This window comes from Quercus suber, unplaced genomic scaffold, assembly GCF_002906115.3.
Source record: "Quercus suber isolate HL8 unplaced genomic scaffold, Cork oak 2.0 scaffold_239, whole genome shotgun sequence".
In the NCBI taxonomy this organism is placed as follows: domain Eukaryota; kingdom Viridiplantae; phylum Streptophyta; class Magnoliopsida; order Fagales; family Fagaceae; genus Quercus; species Quercus suber.
In genome coordinates this window covers 246,156-263,510 of record NW_027069696.1, presented here as the reverse complement: position 1 = coordinate 263,510, position 17,355 = coordinate 246,156, and the positions used below count along the sequence as shown (strand labels likewise).

General features: G+C 37.8%; 1 protein-coding gene across 1 annotated transcript; it reads left to right on the top strand.

The window, feature by feature from the left end:
• The first annotated feature begins 4,419 nt into the window (after nucleotides 1–4,419).
• LOC112012460 (gamma-tocopherol methyltransferase, chloroplastic-like) lies at nucleotides 4,420–15,438 on the top strand. The gene is given in 6 exon segments (XM_065780567.1): nucleotides 4,420–4,653; nucleotides 6,380–6,549; nucleotides 12,996–13,100; nucleotides 13,246–13,449; nucleotides 13,918–14,020; nucleotides 15,103–15,438. Coding segments are annotated over 6 exon segments (885 nt in total). The 5' UTR covers nucleotides 4,420–4,454; the 3' UTR covers nucleotides 15,207–15,438.
• The last annotated feature ends 1,917 nt before the right edge of the window (nucleotides 15,439–17,355 follow it).

The following is a 17,355-nucleotide window of genomic DNA, read 5'->3' as shown; positions in this document are numbered from 1 at the left end:
TGTTTTCTGAGATCAAATATGACACATTCTAATTGGTGATTTAAGAAATAAAGAAGTCTGGACTAAGTTTTGAAATATGAACTAGACGTTGTGATGGAGCGCTCTCTTTCTCGCGAGGAGGAGGAGGAACTTGTACGTAGCACAAAAAAGGTCAAGAATGTGAGTCATGCTGGCTTCGGGGTAGGCCATAGCTCGGGCTCTGATTCACCAAACTGCGATGGTAGTCCGTGGAACCGAAACACGTCATTTAGAGATAAATTATTGGGAGAGATTCCTGGGGCGTTCGCACAAGCGTTTAGCTTCGAGGATGGAATGGATGATGATATTGAGGCAGATGGGGAGGTGGAAACACTCCGGCAAGAGCTGTTAGCTGTAAAAATTCCCAGGGAACTCAAACAAAAAATCCGTAAGCCTTGGCAAGCGCCTTTATCGTGAAAGTTTACGGTCGAAGTGTTGGGCTTAACTTCATTCAAGCTAGGCTTCTAACTCTATGGAAACCGGCAGGGAGGTTAGATTGTGTGGACCTGGGTCATGGTTTCTTCCTCACAAGATTGTCATTAGGTGAAGACTATGAAAATGTTTTGAGGAAAGGCCCGTGGTTTTTCAGAGATCACTTTCTATCTATTAGACCATGGGAACCAGATTTTAAGCCTGCCTTAGCAAGTGTATCCTCCATTGTTGTTTGGATTAGACTAAATGAGCTCCCTATTGAGTACTATAATGCAGAGGCACTGCAACTCATTGGGAAAGCCATTGGGAATGTCCTTCGAGTAGACACCTTTACGGCGTCGGAAACTAGAGGGAGATTTGCAAGGCTGTGTGTGCAAGTGGATGTGGAGAAACCTCTAGCTACTGCGATCATGATAGGGAGGCTTGAACAGTAAATTTGCTATGAAGGAATTCAACATATGTGCTTCGAGTGTGGCCGTTAGGACATAGAAAGGAGCATTGCCCCATATTGTCCAGTAAGGACCATTGAACTCAGAGGACGGATTGAAGGAGGCTGCTGAGATGTGCTCTAGTTCACGCTCTGCTCATGTCACTGACGAACCAAGGTGCGGGGAAGGGACCAGTGGTGCGCTATGCGATTCTGAGCAAAGTACAGAGCAGGAGGAAGGGCGTGAGGGTGTGTATGGGCTTGGATTGTAGTAACACGTAGGAAGAATAGGACTAAATTGTTGAGGAGTGGTGGGACCTCACCAAAACAGAGTAGTGTTTTCAGCTTTAAGGATAATGGTTACGTGGAGAAGGAGAGTCTGGTACGGGCTGATGCGCATCATGGGCCTTCAAGGGATGTGAAGAGGAAGCTTTCTCCGCCGAAGTTTATAGAAAGGGCCCAAATTGCTACGGCTTTCCAGAGTCTGAGAAGAGATGGACCGAAGCAAGCCCAACGCAACCCAAAAATGATGTTAAAAAGTGGTGATGCAAAGCCCAATGTCAGTCGGCCAAGTCAGTTCACATATCACAGAGTTTTTCATCGGTGAAGGAAAAAAAAGAAGCAGCTCGCAGTGGGTTTACGTTTGGAGAACAGAGCAGCGCCGTTGGGGGTCAAAATCTTCTTGTGACATGGACAGCCAACTGGAGGTGAATGCCAACACGGTGGGGAAGCTTGGGCAATGCAATAAACCGATGGCTGGTGCGAGATTTGCTGGTGGTTCTCCTTATCGGTCTCCACGGTTTTAACGGTGGGTTTCCAAGGTTATGATGCGGGCAAGCTAATCCGATCCAGGAGGTGGTTCAGGTGGATAGTCAAGGATGTGATGTGGGTAAGGCTGAGCCGATCCATGAGGTGGTTCAGTTCCGCATGCATAAAAGCACAAATGGGTATAGCAACAGTACCAGAGATGAAGATGTAGATGGAAAGGTGGATTTTCTCAAATCCGGAGTGGGAAGGCCTTGTGATATGTAGTGTGAAGGCACCGGAGGAGATGGAGATGGGGATTTGCAGCTCATGGGTACTCTGTTTCCAGGGAAATAGCAGAAGAGAGGGGTGTTGGGGCGGACAATATGGATCTTGAAGGAAGAGGCGGCATTGAGGAGCCTCAATGTTGATTGTTCCTTTCTTTTAAAATTTTATTTTATGATGAACATAATCATATGGAATTGCAGAGGTGCTTTGAAGCCCTCCTTTAAGAAGAGAGTTGGAGAGTTGGTGCAGAAACACAATCCTGATATTTTGGTTGTTATGCAAACCGTGTTGGGGGGATAGAGCTAGGGAGATCACAAATTTACTACCATTTGATGGAGCAATCCATATCGACACAATTGGCTATGCAGAAGGGCTTTGGGTTCTGTGGAATGCTGAAAGGGTGGAAATAGCCTTGCTTTCAAGGATTGAGCAGGAAATTCATGCAGAAGTGAAGGTACGTTTCACAACGTTAGCTGGTTACTTTCTGCTGTGTATGCTAGTCCTAGAATGCCGAAAGGCAAGTTTTATGGAAAATTGATGAGTGTTGCTGATTTACATAATATGCCCTGGGTTATAGCTGGTGATTTCAATGAACCCCTCCTTAGTGAAGATAAATTTAGGGGTAGGGCGATGAGTGTTAATAGGTCTTTATTGTTTAAAGAGTGTTTGGATAAATGTAATATGTTGGATATTGGGTTCGCGGGTCCTCGTTTTACTTGGGAACAGAAGGGAGGTCCAAGCTTTGATTCAGGAGCGAATTGATAGATTTTTTGTTAACCAAGTTGGTGTGTGATGTATCCTGATGTTAAGATAACTCATTTGACTCAATGTCATTGGATCACTGTCCAGTGCTCCTGGAGGTTCAGCCAAGGAATCAAAATGGGAGAAGTAGGCCGTTTCGCTTCTAAACAGGGTGGTTGTTGGATCCTTCTTTTTCCCGATTATGCATCAGGCGTGGGAAAGTAATAGTAGGTGGGTGAAGCTATTAATTGTTTTACGCAAAAAGCTAAGGAGTGGAATAAAAACCAATTTGGGAATATTTTCACTAGAAAAAAGAATTTGATGTCAAGCCTGAATGGTATTCAAAAAGTGCTAGCTTAAGACCATCGGAATTTTTTGTGAAGTTGGAAGATGAGCTCCTTAGAGAAATGGATCTTGTGCTCAGACAGGAAGAGGAGTTGTGGGCTTTAAAGTCAAGGTGAATTGGATGATACATGGGTGACCGCAATACGAATTTTTATCATGTTTTAACCTTGGTTAGACGGAAGAGGAATCAAATTATGGCTATCAAAATGCAGTGGGGGATTGGATCATGAGGAGGGAGATAAAAGATTTCATTAGGTGTGGTTTTGAGCATATTTTCTTGTCTTCTCATTCTATGTGTTGAGGCTGGATCCCACTATTTCACAATGGCAGCTTAGGCTCTCGGATTTAGAGAAGGAGAGTATTAGTGGGGGGGCTTCTGAAGAAGAGATTAAGGCAGCCCTTTGGTCTTTGAAACCTTTCAAAGCTCCAGGACCGGATGGGCTTCACGCCGGATTTTTCCAAAAGTTTTGGCATATTGTGAGCAAGTCCGTGATTGAAGAGGTTCAAAAGATTTTTAATGATAGAAGAGTGCCGGAGGCTTTGAATAGTACCCACATTGCTTTGATTCCAAAAATTCAAGGTCCGGAACTTTGGGTAACTATAGACCTATTAGTTGTGTAATACGGTGTATAAGGTGGTTACTAAGATCATTGTGGCAAGGTTACGACCTTATTTGGATAAATTGATCTCTCCTATGCAAACGGCTTTTGTGCTGGGTTGTAAAGGATTGATAATACTATTATTGCTCAGGAGATTATTCACTCCCTTGGGAAGAAGAAAGGAAGGACAGGTATATGGTGATCAAGATTGATTTGGAGAAGCTTATGATAAGCTTGAATGGAATTTCATCAGAGCTATGCTTATTCGGGTGAATCTTCCACGGATATTATAGATGTCATAATGAGCTGTGTGTCTATAGTTTCTACATCCATTTTATTCAATGGTGAAGGCCTTGNTTTTACTTAAAGTTTTTGCCGTTAGACCCTATCACTTATTTTGTAAAATTGTGCTGTTATGATACTTATATATTGTCTCCTTCTTTACGCTTAATGGTTGCAGAGGATGAGGGAGAATTTAACTATGATGAGAAAAGTGAAAAGGGATCGTCTTGATGGGGAGAGATTCGACCTGAATGGAGCATGTGTGGACATGGAACAATGTAATCTCCAATTGATTTGTGGAATAAGAGGGTTGAAGTGGTGTCCCATTTGGGGAGACTTAAGAGGAGTTACAAGCCCGCTTATGCAGAGAGAGAGAGAGATTAGTTTAACCCCGTCATACTTAATTATATGGGTCACGCCATTAACTATTAAACATTTTCTAATAAGGACAAAGTCAAGTTATATACATGGGTCCTTCAATCATTTCACTATTAAATACAGGTTGGCCCAAAGGTTTCATGTGCACCCCAATTTCGAGAAAGTTGAAACTCGTTGATGCAGTGGCAGAGACACGTGCGATGCAAGTGGCGGAGGATATTGTGCTGAAGATGGGCATAACAGAGTTCTATGACGAGTCGTCTGGCGTGTGGGAGGACATATGGGGGGACCACATGCACCATGGGTTCTACGACCCTCATTCGGCTGTAGATGTTTTGGGTCACCGGGTCGCCCAAATCCATATGATCAATGAAGCGCTCCAATTCGCAGGGGTTTCGGGTAGGTTCCTCTCACTTATTCACTTACTCACTCTTATGCAATTAGCTAGTAGCTAGCTCCCACTTTTAAAATCAATTTTCAAAGCTAATGTTAGTACTTACTGATGACTATTTTTTGTTTTTTTGTTTTTTTTTTGAGAAGACAGTGATGACTGTGTTGGTGTTTGTGTTTTCCGTGCAACATGCGCATGCAGTGGGGCTTTTTTTCATTTTGCTCATGACTCATGAGCTTGTAGTAGTTCTAAGTTCATTAAAAAGTTAAATAGGAAAAGTAACTTTTTTTTTTTTGACAGATTTTTATATTTTTTATAAATGTGATATTAATTTTTTTTTAAATGATTTATGAATAAATATTTGTGTTCACTGTTCAACCAAGTATTTGCATTTGATGATAGCCAGAAAATAGAAGAAAAAGTGATGCTTTTTTATGGAAGTGTACGTTCATAGGTAAGTAGGTTAGGTGTGTGGCTATTTTTTGAGTTCGTGAAGGAGGTGATAAATGCATGGTACATATGTTCAATAACAGTAGCATTTATGGCAGACAGGGGATTGTATAGACTCAGGAAGGAGAGTCATGTCATGAAAAATTATAAGTTTATTTGCAAAGGTTTTATAAATTGATATGATACCGATTATACTAAGGAATTCAAATAATATTATGCCGTAATGACACTAATTTTATTCAATGTCACATTAAATTGTAAATTCTTCTGCAGTAATAATTTTAACATTTTCTTTTATCAAATTATTATGGTCACTTCTTTTCCCATTTTATGTGAGCTTGACTAAAATCCAAATTTGGCTATAGCTGATGTCGTGCTCCCTGAAAAATCATGTTCCTTGTTTTTCTTTTCTTTTCTTTCCTTCTTTCATTCCTTAAAAGGAACAAAACAAAACAACTATTTACACCATTTTAGTTTGACATTGCTTCTAAATCGGTCTATTGACTATAAAAACTTGTAAATACACTAACGAATATTACAATAATGTCAATATTTCCTTTCCATAAACATCTGTTTAGAACACTGCCACTAATGCTTTAAATTACTTGATGATGCCCTAAGGTTTTCTCCACAAAAGCAGTGAATGGATATGTTTGATTCTTCCTGCATACATGATAAATTGGGAGCATTCTTTATGAATTTGCTCTGACCATAGATGTGGAAGAAAAACTAAATAGGGAGTATTATATAAGATATTTGCATTGGCACTTGACAAAACAAGCTTGTATTATATATGAACCATTTCATCAATTTTGTAAAGCTCCTATTAATACTTCTAGTTGTTGCCAATGAAATTTAGCTTAAGTGGCACCTCCTCCCTTTATAAGTTTCAAGTGGAGGGTAAGGATGTGGATTTAAGACTCTCGGATGTATGTGTAACTTACCAATTATAAAAATAATAATACTTTTGGTTGTTTAAATATGCCTGGAGCCTGTATGACTACTAATTTTTGTCAATGTACTTCTTAGCCTTTTGCATAATGCGGGTTTAGAGACCTTATAAGTTCTTTCAGTTTATTTTTCTTTTCTGAGTTTGATAATGCAGTAGAGTTAGTTTTCATGTAATTAATTCATCTCTGGTAATTAGAGGTTGTTTAATTGTTGGTGCACTGGAGTTTTTCTGTTCACACCTTTCTTTGTACTTCTAAATGTGCTTGTGCTCATGTTTGTGAATGAAAAGATGGACTTTCAACAGCTTCTTGTTTCTTCTGAAATGGTTTGCAGAGGACCCAACAAAAAGGCCAAAAAGTGTAGTTGATGTTGGATGTGGGATAGGAGGTAGCTCTAGATACATAGCAAGTAAATATGGGGCCAAATGCCAAGGTATCACTCTTAGTCCTGTCCAGGCCCAAAGAGCCATTGCTCTTGCTGCTGCTCAAGGACTATCCGACAAGGTAAATGCAAACTCTATTCGTTTTTCAGACATTCAGCTTGTCATTCCTATATTGGTAAAGATGATTAACAAATACATACTCATAAGGTTTGGTATATTATTCTTTGTCTCTTGATAAGTTTCTGAACAGTCAGTCCCTTGCTTTGTCTAGAGTCTTATTGATGGCTTAAGATATAAATCAATGCTTATAGCAGAGGCCTTAGGAGGTCTGTGATTTTTAAGAAACATGGGGGCAGGTTTTGGATGGGTGTCAAAGTTATTTATATACCTAAAAGATTTTGAACTAATTTTTAAAACCTTTAATCTGACTTGTTGGAAGAACTTGTTGGGAATTCAACCGAAATTTCAACTTGTGAAAAACAAAAAAAAATAGAGAAAACACACGTTAAGGAAAACAATCACATGCACAAGATGGTATTTACGTGGTTTGGCAATTTGCCTATGTTCACGGAGTTGCAGGGATTTCACTATTATCAGAGAAAAAAATACAAAGTGCGGCTACAGTGTTTTTCTCTTTCTCTAAAAACATAACAACATTCACAAACCCTAATTACAAAAGCAGCTTTTATATCTTGCGCACAGGATTACAATGGGGTACAAAATGGGCCAAAAATTTAAACATAAACTAGGCTCCACAAAGTCCTGCCAGTTTTCAAGAAGCTCACTTTTTCTGCTCTCCTAAGATGCAGCTTTCACACATGTCAAAATCAATGGACTTCAATTCTGGTAGTTTTCCTTTTGACAGTAGCATCTTCATCCCTTTCTTACTCATGTGACCAAGTCTGCGTGCCATAGGCTTGTATCAGTACTTGCATCAGCAATTGCAATTGTGTCTCTTGGACTTGAGGTCATATATAGAGTACCAGTCTTCTTTCCACGAGCCAATACCCTAGCTCCCTTTGTAACCTTCCAAGTACCACCAACAAATAGTATTGCATGCCCTTCATCATCAAGTTGTCCAACAGAAATCAGATTCCTCCTCAGGTCAAGAATATGTCGAACCTTCTCTAGTAACCAAACAGACCCATAGGCAACAATATCCGGACGTCTCCCATACCCACAACATCCAAGGCTGAACCATCAGCCAAATACACCTTACCAAAATCACTTGCAGCATAATTCTGTATGATTTCTCGATGTGGAGTGGTATGAAACGAACTCCTGAGTCCAAAACCCAATCATCAAGTGGACTGTCTACTGCAAGAAGTAATGCATCCTGTACCTCTTCTGTTACAGCATTAGCAAATCATCTTCATTCTTCTTTTTAGGACTTTTGCATTGGTTCCTAAAGTGACCTGTTTTCCCACAATTCCAGCATTGTACTTGTTGGCCTGATCTAGATTTACTTCTGTTCCGATTAGATTTTCTGGATTTTGATCTACCCCGATTTGAATTTCTGTTATTACCTCTGCCTCTTGTCTCAAGGTTTAGGGCAGAACCAGATCCTGAAGTTTCACCAGCATCTCTTCTGCGAATCTCCTCAGCCAGAATTAAATCTCGTATATCATTGTACTTGAGCTTTTCTTTTCCTGTAGAATTACTTACTACCATCTTCATTGCCTCCTAACTGTTTAGCAAAGAAGCCAAGATGATCAGAGCACGAATCTCATCATCAAAATCAATTTTTACAGACGACAATTGATTTGTGATAGTGTTAAATTCATTCAAATGTTGTGCTACTGATGCATTCTCTGCCATCTTCAGATTGAACAGTTTCTTCATTAAATGCATTGTTATTTGCTGACGGCTTTTCATACAACAGACAAAGCCTTCATCAGATCTGCTGTGGTCTTCTCCTTTACAACATTGTGTGCAACAGACCTAGACAGAGTTAACCTGATAACTCCTAGTACCTGTCTGTCAAGAAGAGCCCATTCATCAGCTTTCATCGCCTCAGGTTTTGTCCCCAAAAGAGGCAGGTGCAATTCCTCTCATAGAGATAATCTTCAATCTGCATCCTCCAATACACGAAGTCTGTGCCATCAAACTTTTCTATTTCAGACGTCTTTCCTGCTTCCTCTGCCATTGCTCCCACTCAAACCTAACCTTGTGCTTTGATACCAGTTTTTTTTTTTTTTTTTTTTTGTTGTTGTTGTGTTATTGTTGTCGCCGGAATCAATTTTTTTTTTTTTGTTGTTGTTGTGTGGTTGTTGCCGGAAAATAGCATTTTCCTAATAGAACCAAACACATGAAAATATTTTCCACAATAATTTTCATAATACAACCAAACACTTCAAAATATTTTCCTTTTCCGGAAAATAGCATTTCCGAAAAATACCTATTTTCCGGAAAATATTTTACGGGAACCAAACGGACCCTAAGAAACCATGTAGCCAAATTATCTCATTTCCAGTTTCAGTTGCTGCAACATACTCAGTTTCTGTAGTAGACAAAGTAACAATCTTTTGCAGATTTGAAGCCCATGATATAGCTGTACCACCCAGAGTAAATACAAACCCAGTAGTACTCTTTCTACTATCAATATCGCTAGCAAAATCAGCATCTACATAACCCTGCAGTTTCAAACTTGCACCTGTGAAGCAAAGACATGTATCTGATGAACCCTTCAGATATCTCAGAATCCACTTGACTGCCTCCCAATGCTGCTTTTCAGGCCTACTCATGAATCTGCTCACAACTCCCATTGCATGTGCAATGCTTGGCCTTGTACACACCACAGCATACATTAAGCTGCCAATAGTTAAAGCATAGGGCACCTTGCTCATATGGTCCCTTTATTCTTCTGTCTTCGGTGACTGTTCTTTGCTTAATTTGAAATAACTACCCAATGGTGTGCTCACTGGTTTAGCTTTATTCATGTTGAACCTGCTGAGAACTTTCTTCACATACTCTGACTTTGAAAGTTTCAATGTACCATTTGCCTTGTCTCTAATGATTCTCATACCAAAGATTTACTTTGTAGCTCTTTAATCCTTCATTGCAAACTGTTTTGACAATTGCTTCTTCAGATTATTAATCTCCTTAATGCAAGACACTGCAATAAGCATATCATCCACATACAATAGTAATATGATGTAAGAATTGTAAAAAATACTTAACATAGCAACAGTGATCAGTTTCACATCTTTTGAACCCAATTCTATGCATAAAGCTGTCAAATTTTTTGTACCACTGTCTAGAAGCTTGTTTTAGGCCATACAAGCTCTTTCTCAGTTTGCAGACTAGATTCTCTTGTCTTTGAACAATGAAACCTTTTGGCTGAATCATGTAAAGGTCTTCCTCCAAGTCACCATGAAGGAATGCCGTCTTCACATCTAACTGCTCAAGATGTAAGTTTTTTACAGCCACCATTTCTAGCACCAGTCTAATTGTTGACATCTTCACAACTAGAGAAAATATCTCTGTGTAGTCAATGCCCTCTTTCTGCTGAAACCCTTTAACAACCAATTTGGCCTTGTAACGTTTGCTACCATCATGCTCATTCTTCATTATGTATACCCACTTATTGTGCAAAACCTTCTTTCCTACTGGTAATTCAGTTAGTTCCCATGTCTGATTCCCCAACAAGGAATTTATCTCATCCTTCATGGCTAACTCCCACTTGCTTGAATTCTCATCTTGCAAGGCTTCATCATAACACTCTGGCTCACCACCATCAGTCAACAGGAGATAATTTAAAGCGGGTGAATAATGTTGTGAAGCTCTAATGTTCCTAGAAAATTTGCGGACTTCAGCTATATGTGTACTATGATCTACCTGTGAATTTACATTCTCCTTATCTTCTTCACCCCTTTTCTGGACAGTACTTTCAGTCAATCCATCTAAGTTAACAAACTCAGATTTCTTTTGATCTATCTCTGTAACATCTGACATTATAGTTGACATGTCCTTGTATATAACCTGTTCATTAAATATCACATTTCTACTTCTGATGATTTTCCTGTTTTGTTCATCCCAAAACCTATAGCCAAATTTCTCATCACCATAGCTAATAAAAAAACATATTTTAGACGTTGCATCAAGTTTACTATGAGTATCAGAATCAATATGAACATAAGAAACACAAAAAAAAAACTTTTAAATGTGAAAACTTTACCTCTTTACCACTCCAAACCTCCTTAGGAAGTTTAAACTCCATGGGAACTGATGGCCCTCAGTTTATCAGGTAAGCTGCAGTGCTAACAGCATCAACCCAAAAAGTTTTTGGTAGTCCAGCATGAAACCTCATACTCCTGGCACGCTCATTGAGAGTTCTGTTCATGTGCTCAGCCACACCATTCTGTTGTGGTGTCCTAGGAATGGTCTTTTCCATCCTAATTTCCTGTGCAGCACAATACTCACTAAACTCTCCATCTATGTACTATCCTCCATTATCAGACCCCAAACATTTTAGTTTCAAACCTGTTTTTGTCTCAACCATGGCCTTCCACTTCTTAAAAGTTTCAAATACATTATATTTATTCTTCAGAAAATAAACCCATACCTTTTTGCTTGAGTCATCAATGAAAGTGATGTAATACCTTAAACCTCCAAGGGATGCAACCGGAGAAGGCCCCCACAAATCAGTGTGCACTAACTCCAATTTTTCTGCCTTCGGTGTCCTGCCAGTTTTCAAGAAGCTCATCTTTTTCTGCTCTCCTAAGATGCAGCTTTCACACATGTCAAAATCAATGGACTTCAATTCTAGTAGTTTTCCTTTTGACAGTAGCATCTTCATCCCTTTCTTACTCATATGACCAAGTCTGCGATGCCATAGGCTTGTATCAGTACTTGCATCAGCAATTGGAATTGTGTCTCTTGGACTTGAGGTCATATATAGAGTACCAGTCTTCTTTCCACGAGCCAATATCCTAGCTCCCTTTGTAACCTTCCAAGTATCACCAACAAATAGTATAGCATGCCCTTCATCATCAAGTTGTCCAACAGAAATCAGATTCCTCCTCAGGTCAAGAATATGTCGAACTTTCTCTAGTAACCAAACAGACTCATAGGCAACAATATCCGGACGTCTCCTATACCCACAACATCCAAGGTTGAACCATCAGCCAAATACACCTTACCAAAATCACTTGCAGCATAATTCTGTATGATTTCTCGATGTGGAGTGGTATGAAACGAAACTCTTGAGTCCAAAACCCAATCATCAAGTGGACTGCCTACTGCAAGAAGTAATGCATCCTGTACCTCTTCTGTTACAGCATTAGCTAAATCATCTTCATTCTTCTTTTTAGGACTTTTGCATTGGTTCCTAAAGTGACCTGTTTTCCCACAATTCCAGCATTGTACTTGTTGGCCTAATCTAGATTTACTTCTGTTGCGATTAGATTTTCTGGATTTTGATCTACCCCGATTTGAATTTCTGTTATTACCTCTACCTCTTGTCTCAAGGTTTAGGGCAGAACCAAATCCTGAAGTTTCACCAGCATCTCTTCTGCAAATCTCCTCAGCCATAATTAAATCTCGTATATCATTGTACTTGAGCTTTTCTTTTCCTGTAGAATTACTTACTACCATCTTCATTGCCTCCTAACTGTTTAGCAAAGAAGCCAAGATGATCAGAGCACGAATCTCATCATCAAAATCAATTTTTACAGACGACAATTGATTTGTGATAGTGTTAAATTCATTCAAATGTTGTGCTACTGATGCATTCTCTGCCATCTTCAGATTGAACAATTTCTTCATTAAATGCATATCGTTATTTGCTGACGGCTTTTCATACAAACTAGACAAAGCCTTCATCAGATCTGCTGTGGTCTTCTCCTTTACAACATTGTGTGCAACAAACCTAGACAGAGTTAACCTAATAACTCCTAGTACCTGTCTGTCAAGAAGAGCCCATTCATCAGCTTTCATCGCCTCAGGTTTTGTCCCCAAAAGAGGCAGGTGCAATTCGCTCTCATAGAGATAATCTTCAATCTACATCCTCCAATACACGAAGTTTGTGCCATCAAAATTTTCTATTTCAGACGTCTTTCTTGCTTCCTCTGCCATTGCTCCCACTCAAACCTAACCTTGTGCTTTGATACCAGTTGTTGGGAATTCAACCGAAATTCCAATCTGTGAGAAACAAAAAAAATAGAGAAAACACACGTAAAAAAAAACAATCACATGTACAAGACAGTATTTACGTGGTTTGACAATTTACCTATGTTCACGGAGTTACAGGGATTTCACTATTATTAAGGAAAAAAATATAAAGTGCGACTACAGTGTTTTTCTCTCTCTCAAAAAACACAACAGTCACAAACCCTAATCACAAAAGTGACTTTTATATCCTGCGCACAATATTACAATGGGATACAAAACGGGCCAAAAATTTAAACATAAACTAGGCTCCACAAAGTCCAACAAACTGTTGTTGGAGATGCTCCAGTTTTTCTTGTTTTCATTCTGTTGAAAGACCTTTGGGACAAACCTACTTGTTTGGTCTGAGGCAATTTCATTACTCCCTGTAACAAGGACATAGCAATGTAAAATTAGCAGGCTTCCTTTCAAGTCGCAGATGCTTTGGAACAACCATTTCCTGATGGGCAATTTGATTTGGTGTGGTCCATGGAGAGTGGTGAACACACGCCTGACAAAGCAAAGGTTCTTTGTGTCTTTAATAGTTCCATCTCAATAAGTTCTTTTCAATGCCTTTAGTTTTGACTTAGAAGCCAGTTTATGCTTGAAATTTCTTTCCAAATTTATGTTGGATTTCAACTTTGTCTGTCTGTGTCTCTCTGAATGGCAGTTTGTTAATGAGTTGGCTCAAGTTATAGCCCTAGGAGGCACGATAATAATAGTAACATGGTGTCATAGGGATCTGGCTCCTACTGAGGAATCTTTGCAGCCGTGGGAGAAAAAACTTTTGAACAAGATATGTGATTCCTTTTATCTTCCTGCATGGTGTTCAGCTGCTGAATATGTCAAATTACTGCAGTCCCTCTCTCTCCAGGTAATTTCCAATTTAATCATTCTAGCACCACACACTTTACCACAGTTGTTCTACAGGACAAATTATGAGTAGTGGAGAGAAAATAGTAGGATCATATAATACTGATAGATAGCCAATCACAATCTACCATGTGAGATAGTTGTGTCAAAATGCGAATGTGAAGTAATAGCATTGTTGTTGCCAACCTAATTGGGTACAACAAGAAGAGCATGGAACACTAGTATTGGAGCCAAAACATTTATTTAACTCTTCAAATCAAGGCTGAAGTTGATAAGAAAACAAAATACTTTCAAACCTACTTCTGAGTTCTTGTATTGATCCAGTTGCAACTTGCAAGTACCTTTGACAGCTCATTTAAAGTTTTTTTTTTTTTTGGTAATCGCAGCACATTTAAAGTTGTATCTTGTCATTGAAAAACTTCAATTATGTACATGTGACGACAATAAATTTCCTAGTTTGTCTTGGCAGGATATTAAGGCTAAAGATTGGTCTTAGTATGTTGCCCCGTTTTGGCCGGTTGTGATTCGGTCAGCATTGACATGGAAGGGCCTCACATCGCTGTTGCGAAGTGGTAAGTTTGACAATTCTTGTGGCAGTTAAAATTTAGAGCAACAATGGACACAAAATTTATAAAAATATTTTTTAGAACTCAATAAGTCATAAATCATGATAGGAGTAACAACACTGCTTGAGCCTATCACTAATATTTTAAAATGGAATTGGTACTCAAAAACACCATTGCTTATTAACAATTTTAAAATTTTACTAACAAAGCTGGCTCTAATACCAGTTTATTGGAATTTAAGATTAACAAAAGCCCATTTGCATAAAATAAGAAATAAAAACATTAACATAAGATAACGAATGGTTAAAACGTTTTGCTTACATCCATAAGTTATGCCATAATCTATGTCAAATGATATGGATTACAATCACTCTCAATACAAACTCAAATCCCGATACACCTAAAACAAACATTGAATATTAACTCACAAACTATTATGAGTTTTATAACTCAATTAATGTTTCTTGGTGTTTCTAAAGAAGACATTTAGAGTTTAAGTTCCACACTCCCTACTATCAAATTATATAGTTATATATCACACTAACTCACAAATTTAACACTTTCATAGACTAAAACTCCAATACACATCATGATGTTCACAACCTAACAAAACAAACAAACTCACAACTAACACATGCAAGAATCTTTTTTCTTTCCGCCCAACATAATTATCAAACTACATTTTAAGAAAACTCACTTATATTCTTCTATGAGTTTTTGCTTCTCCCTATATGAAAGAAATTCTTGGACCAAAACCATTAAACCTTTATATATATATATATATATTATGTTTTACTACTTTTTCTTTGGTGAATAAGGAATATAACATTATTTTTTGATAAGCAATATCAGTTATATTTTATTTTAACAATGAATAGAATTGATTTCCACCCTAAGAAAACTGAAATAATAGTTAACCAATTCAAAATACATATTTGAGACAATTCCTACCATATAATTTTGCAATATGTGTTCTGCCCTAGGTCACTATTTTGTTGCTACAAAAAGCATTAGCTTTTAGTTAATCCAATTTTGTAGTTTGTGCCTAAGGGGTAAGCTAAATTTGTGCCTAATTTCGAGTGTATCAGGATCAAAAACCATAAAAGGAGCACTGGCAATGCCATTGATGATAGAAGGATTTAAGAAGGATCTAATTAAATTTGCTATCATTACATGTCGAAAGCCTGAATAAGTTTACACAAGAAGCAAGATGCACTTGCATTAATAAGGTTTGGCACATATGCTACAACCCTTTTTTGTTGTTTCAAAGGGTGTATCTGTTTGGTCTTATAACCCTACTTGAACAGTGTTTCTTTCTGCTCAGACTTTTCTTCTGTTCTGTAATTGTGTCCCCAGCTGAGGAGGGCCAATAAATAATTTACTAATTGCATTATTGCCATTTCCCTCCATTCTAGATTTCATGATGTGCATCCTTTTTCTCTTGCATTTTTTGCAACTGTAGTCAGTTACATTAAGCTGTATAATTATCACAATACTTCTTTCTTCTACTCTCTCTTTCTATCTCTGAAGATTTTTTTTTTTTCTTTTTCTTGCAGGGTTAACTAGTTATTGACATATTAAATTTATGAACCCAAATTTTCTTTCTAAGCTACATTGGTTGCATGCCTATGCAATAATTTTCGGCTCAAGTTTGGAAAATAGCGAACATTATTATTGCACATAACTATACATACAACTAAAATCGTGTTTCGAAAACATGATTTCAGCTATGTCCCTGTACATAATGTGCAACTATCATCATTCAATGGAAAATGCCCACAAAGTTCAACTTGCTTTCTTGTTTTGCAGAAACAACCTTTTTGATCCCTACATTTTGGGATCATAGTTAATTTGGTCTTTATATTTTTGTAGCAGTCAATTTAATCCTTATTATTTTCAACTTGTAATCAATTTGGTCATTACTGTTAACTCACTAATGGAAAATACTTACATGGCTAACGGTGTGAATAGTTGGCACATTTGATATTGACGTGGGAAATAAAATAATAAAAATAATGTTTAATACATATTTTAAAATGCCATGTTGGCATTTTCTCAATTTTAATAGAATAAAAATAATTTTGATTTTAAAAATGAAAAATGAAAAATAAAATCTCAGATTTTCTTTGTATCTTCATGTACTTTCTTGGCAATCTAACACAAAAATCCAAATATCAGATTAGTAAATCAACCCAAAGACCCAATTCATTCTAGACACCACAGCATTCATAAACCTTTTAATGTAGTTTATCTTTCACAATCTCAATTACAAATATAAACAACCAAAACTACAGCCAATAGACCCACTTTGTTGTCATCAAACCAATTTTGAAACCCAAAAAACCCCACACTTTGATATCAGCAAACAAACTTAGAGACCAGAAAGGCACACACACCAGCTAGAGCCATTTTCTGTAACGACTATGATAGGAATTGTTTTCTAGGTTACCATATAATCAATGAGAAAGCATGGATGGTGATATTTTTCATTATAAGCGGTGATACCGAAGCTCCACGCGTGCTCCAACCCCAGACGATTCGATCGTTCCTGCCTTGCGTTGCTGTCACCGTTCCTGCCTTGAGCCGTCATCAGTCACCAAATCCCAGCACCAGATGGAGATCTCATTGCTTTCCTTTGTAATGGATTTTCTTCTAAGTGTTAAGGTTTGGAAAATGGGGTTTTGAGGTTGATTTTAGATTTGTGGGTTTGGTGTTTTGATTTGGTTTTTTGAGGTTTCAAGGGGAAATTTGGCCAACAGATTATCTGGGTTTTGTATAAACAAATTTAGTTGGATTTGTCCCTATCAAAGCCACTGGATTTGACTCAACACAAAGATTCCTACCCGAAATGAGAGGGTCTCCATCTGGGTTTGTTCTTGTTCTTTTTCTATTTTGGTTTCTGTCTGGTTACCAAGAAAGTTTGCTGGGGGAAAATTTGCTGAGTTTTTTTGTATTCTAAAATTTCAATTTCTTATTGGTTATTTTTGATGAGGATGTTTCTCAATTGTATAGAGGTGAGATGTTGTGGAATATATTTATGAATTCAAGGATTTGAGATAGAAAAATCAAGAAGGTGATTTTGTGTTTGGTTGCCATGAAAATGGAAGAAAATTGGGATTCCTAATTTTGTTTTCCAATTTTAAAATTGCAAAATTAAAATTAAAATTAAATTTATTTGTATTAAAATTGGAGAAATGCCAACGTGGCATTTTAAAATATTTATTAAACATTATTTTTATTATTTTATTTGCCACATTGTGCCAACTATTCACATCGTTAACCACATAAACATTTTCCATTAGTGAGTTAACGGTATAGACTAAATTGATTGCATGTTAAAA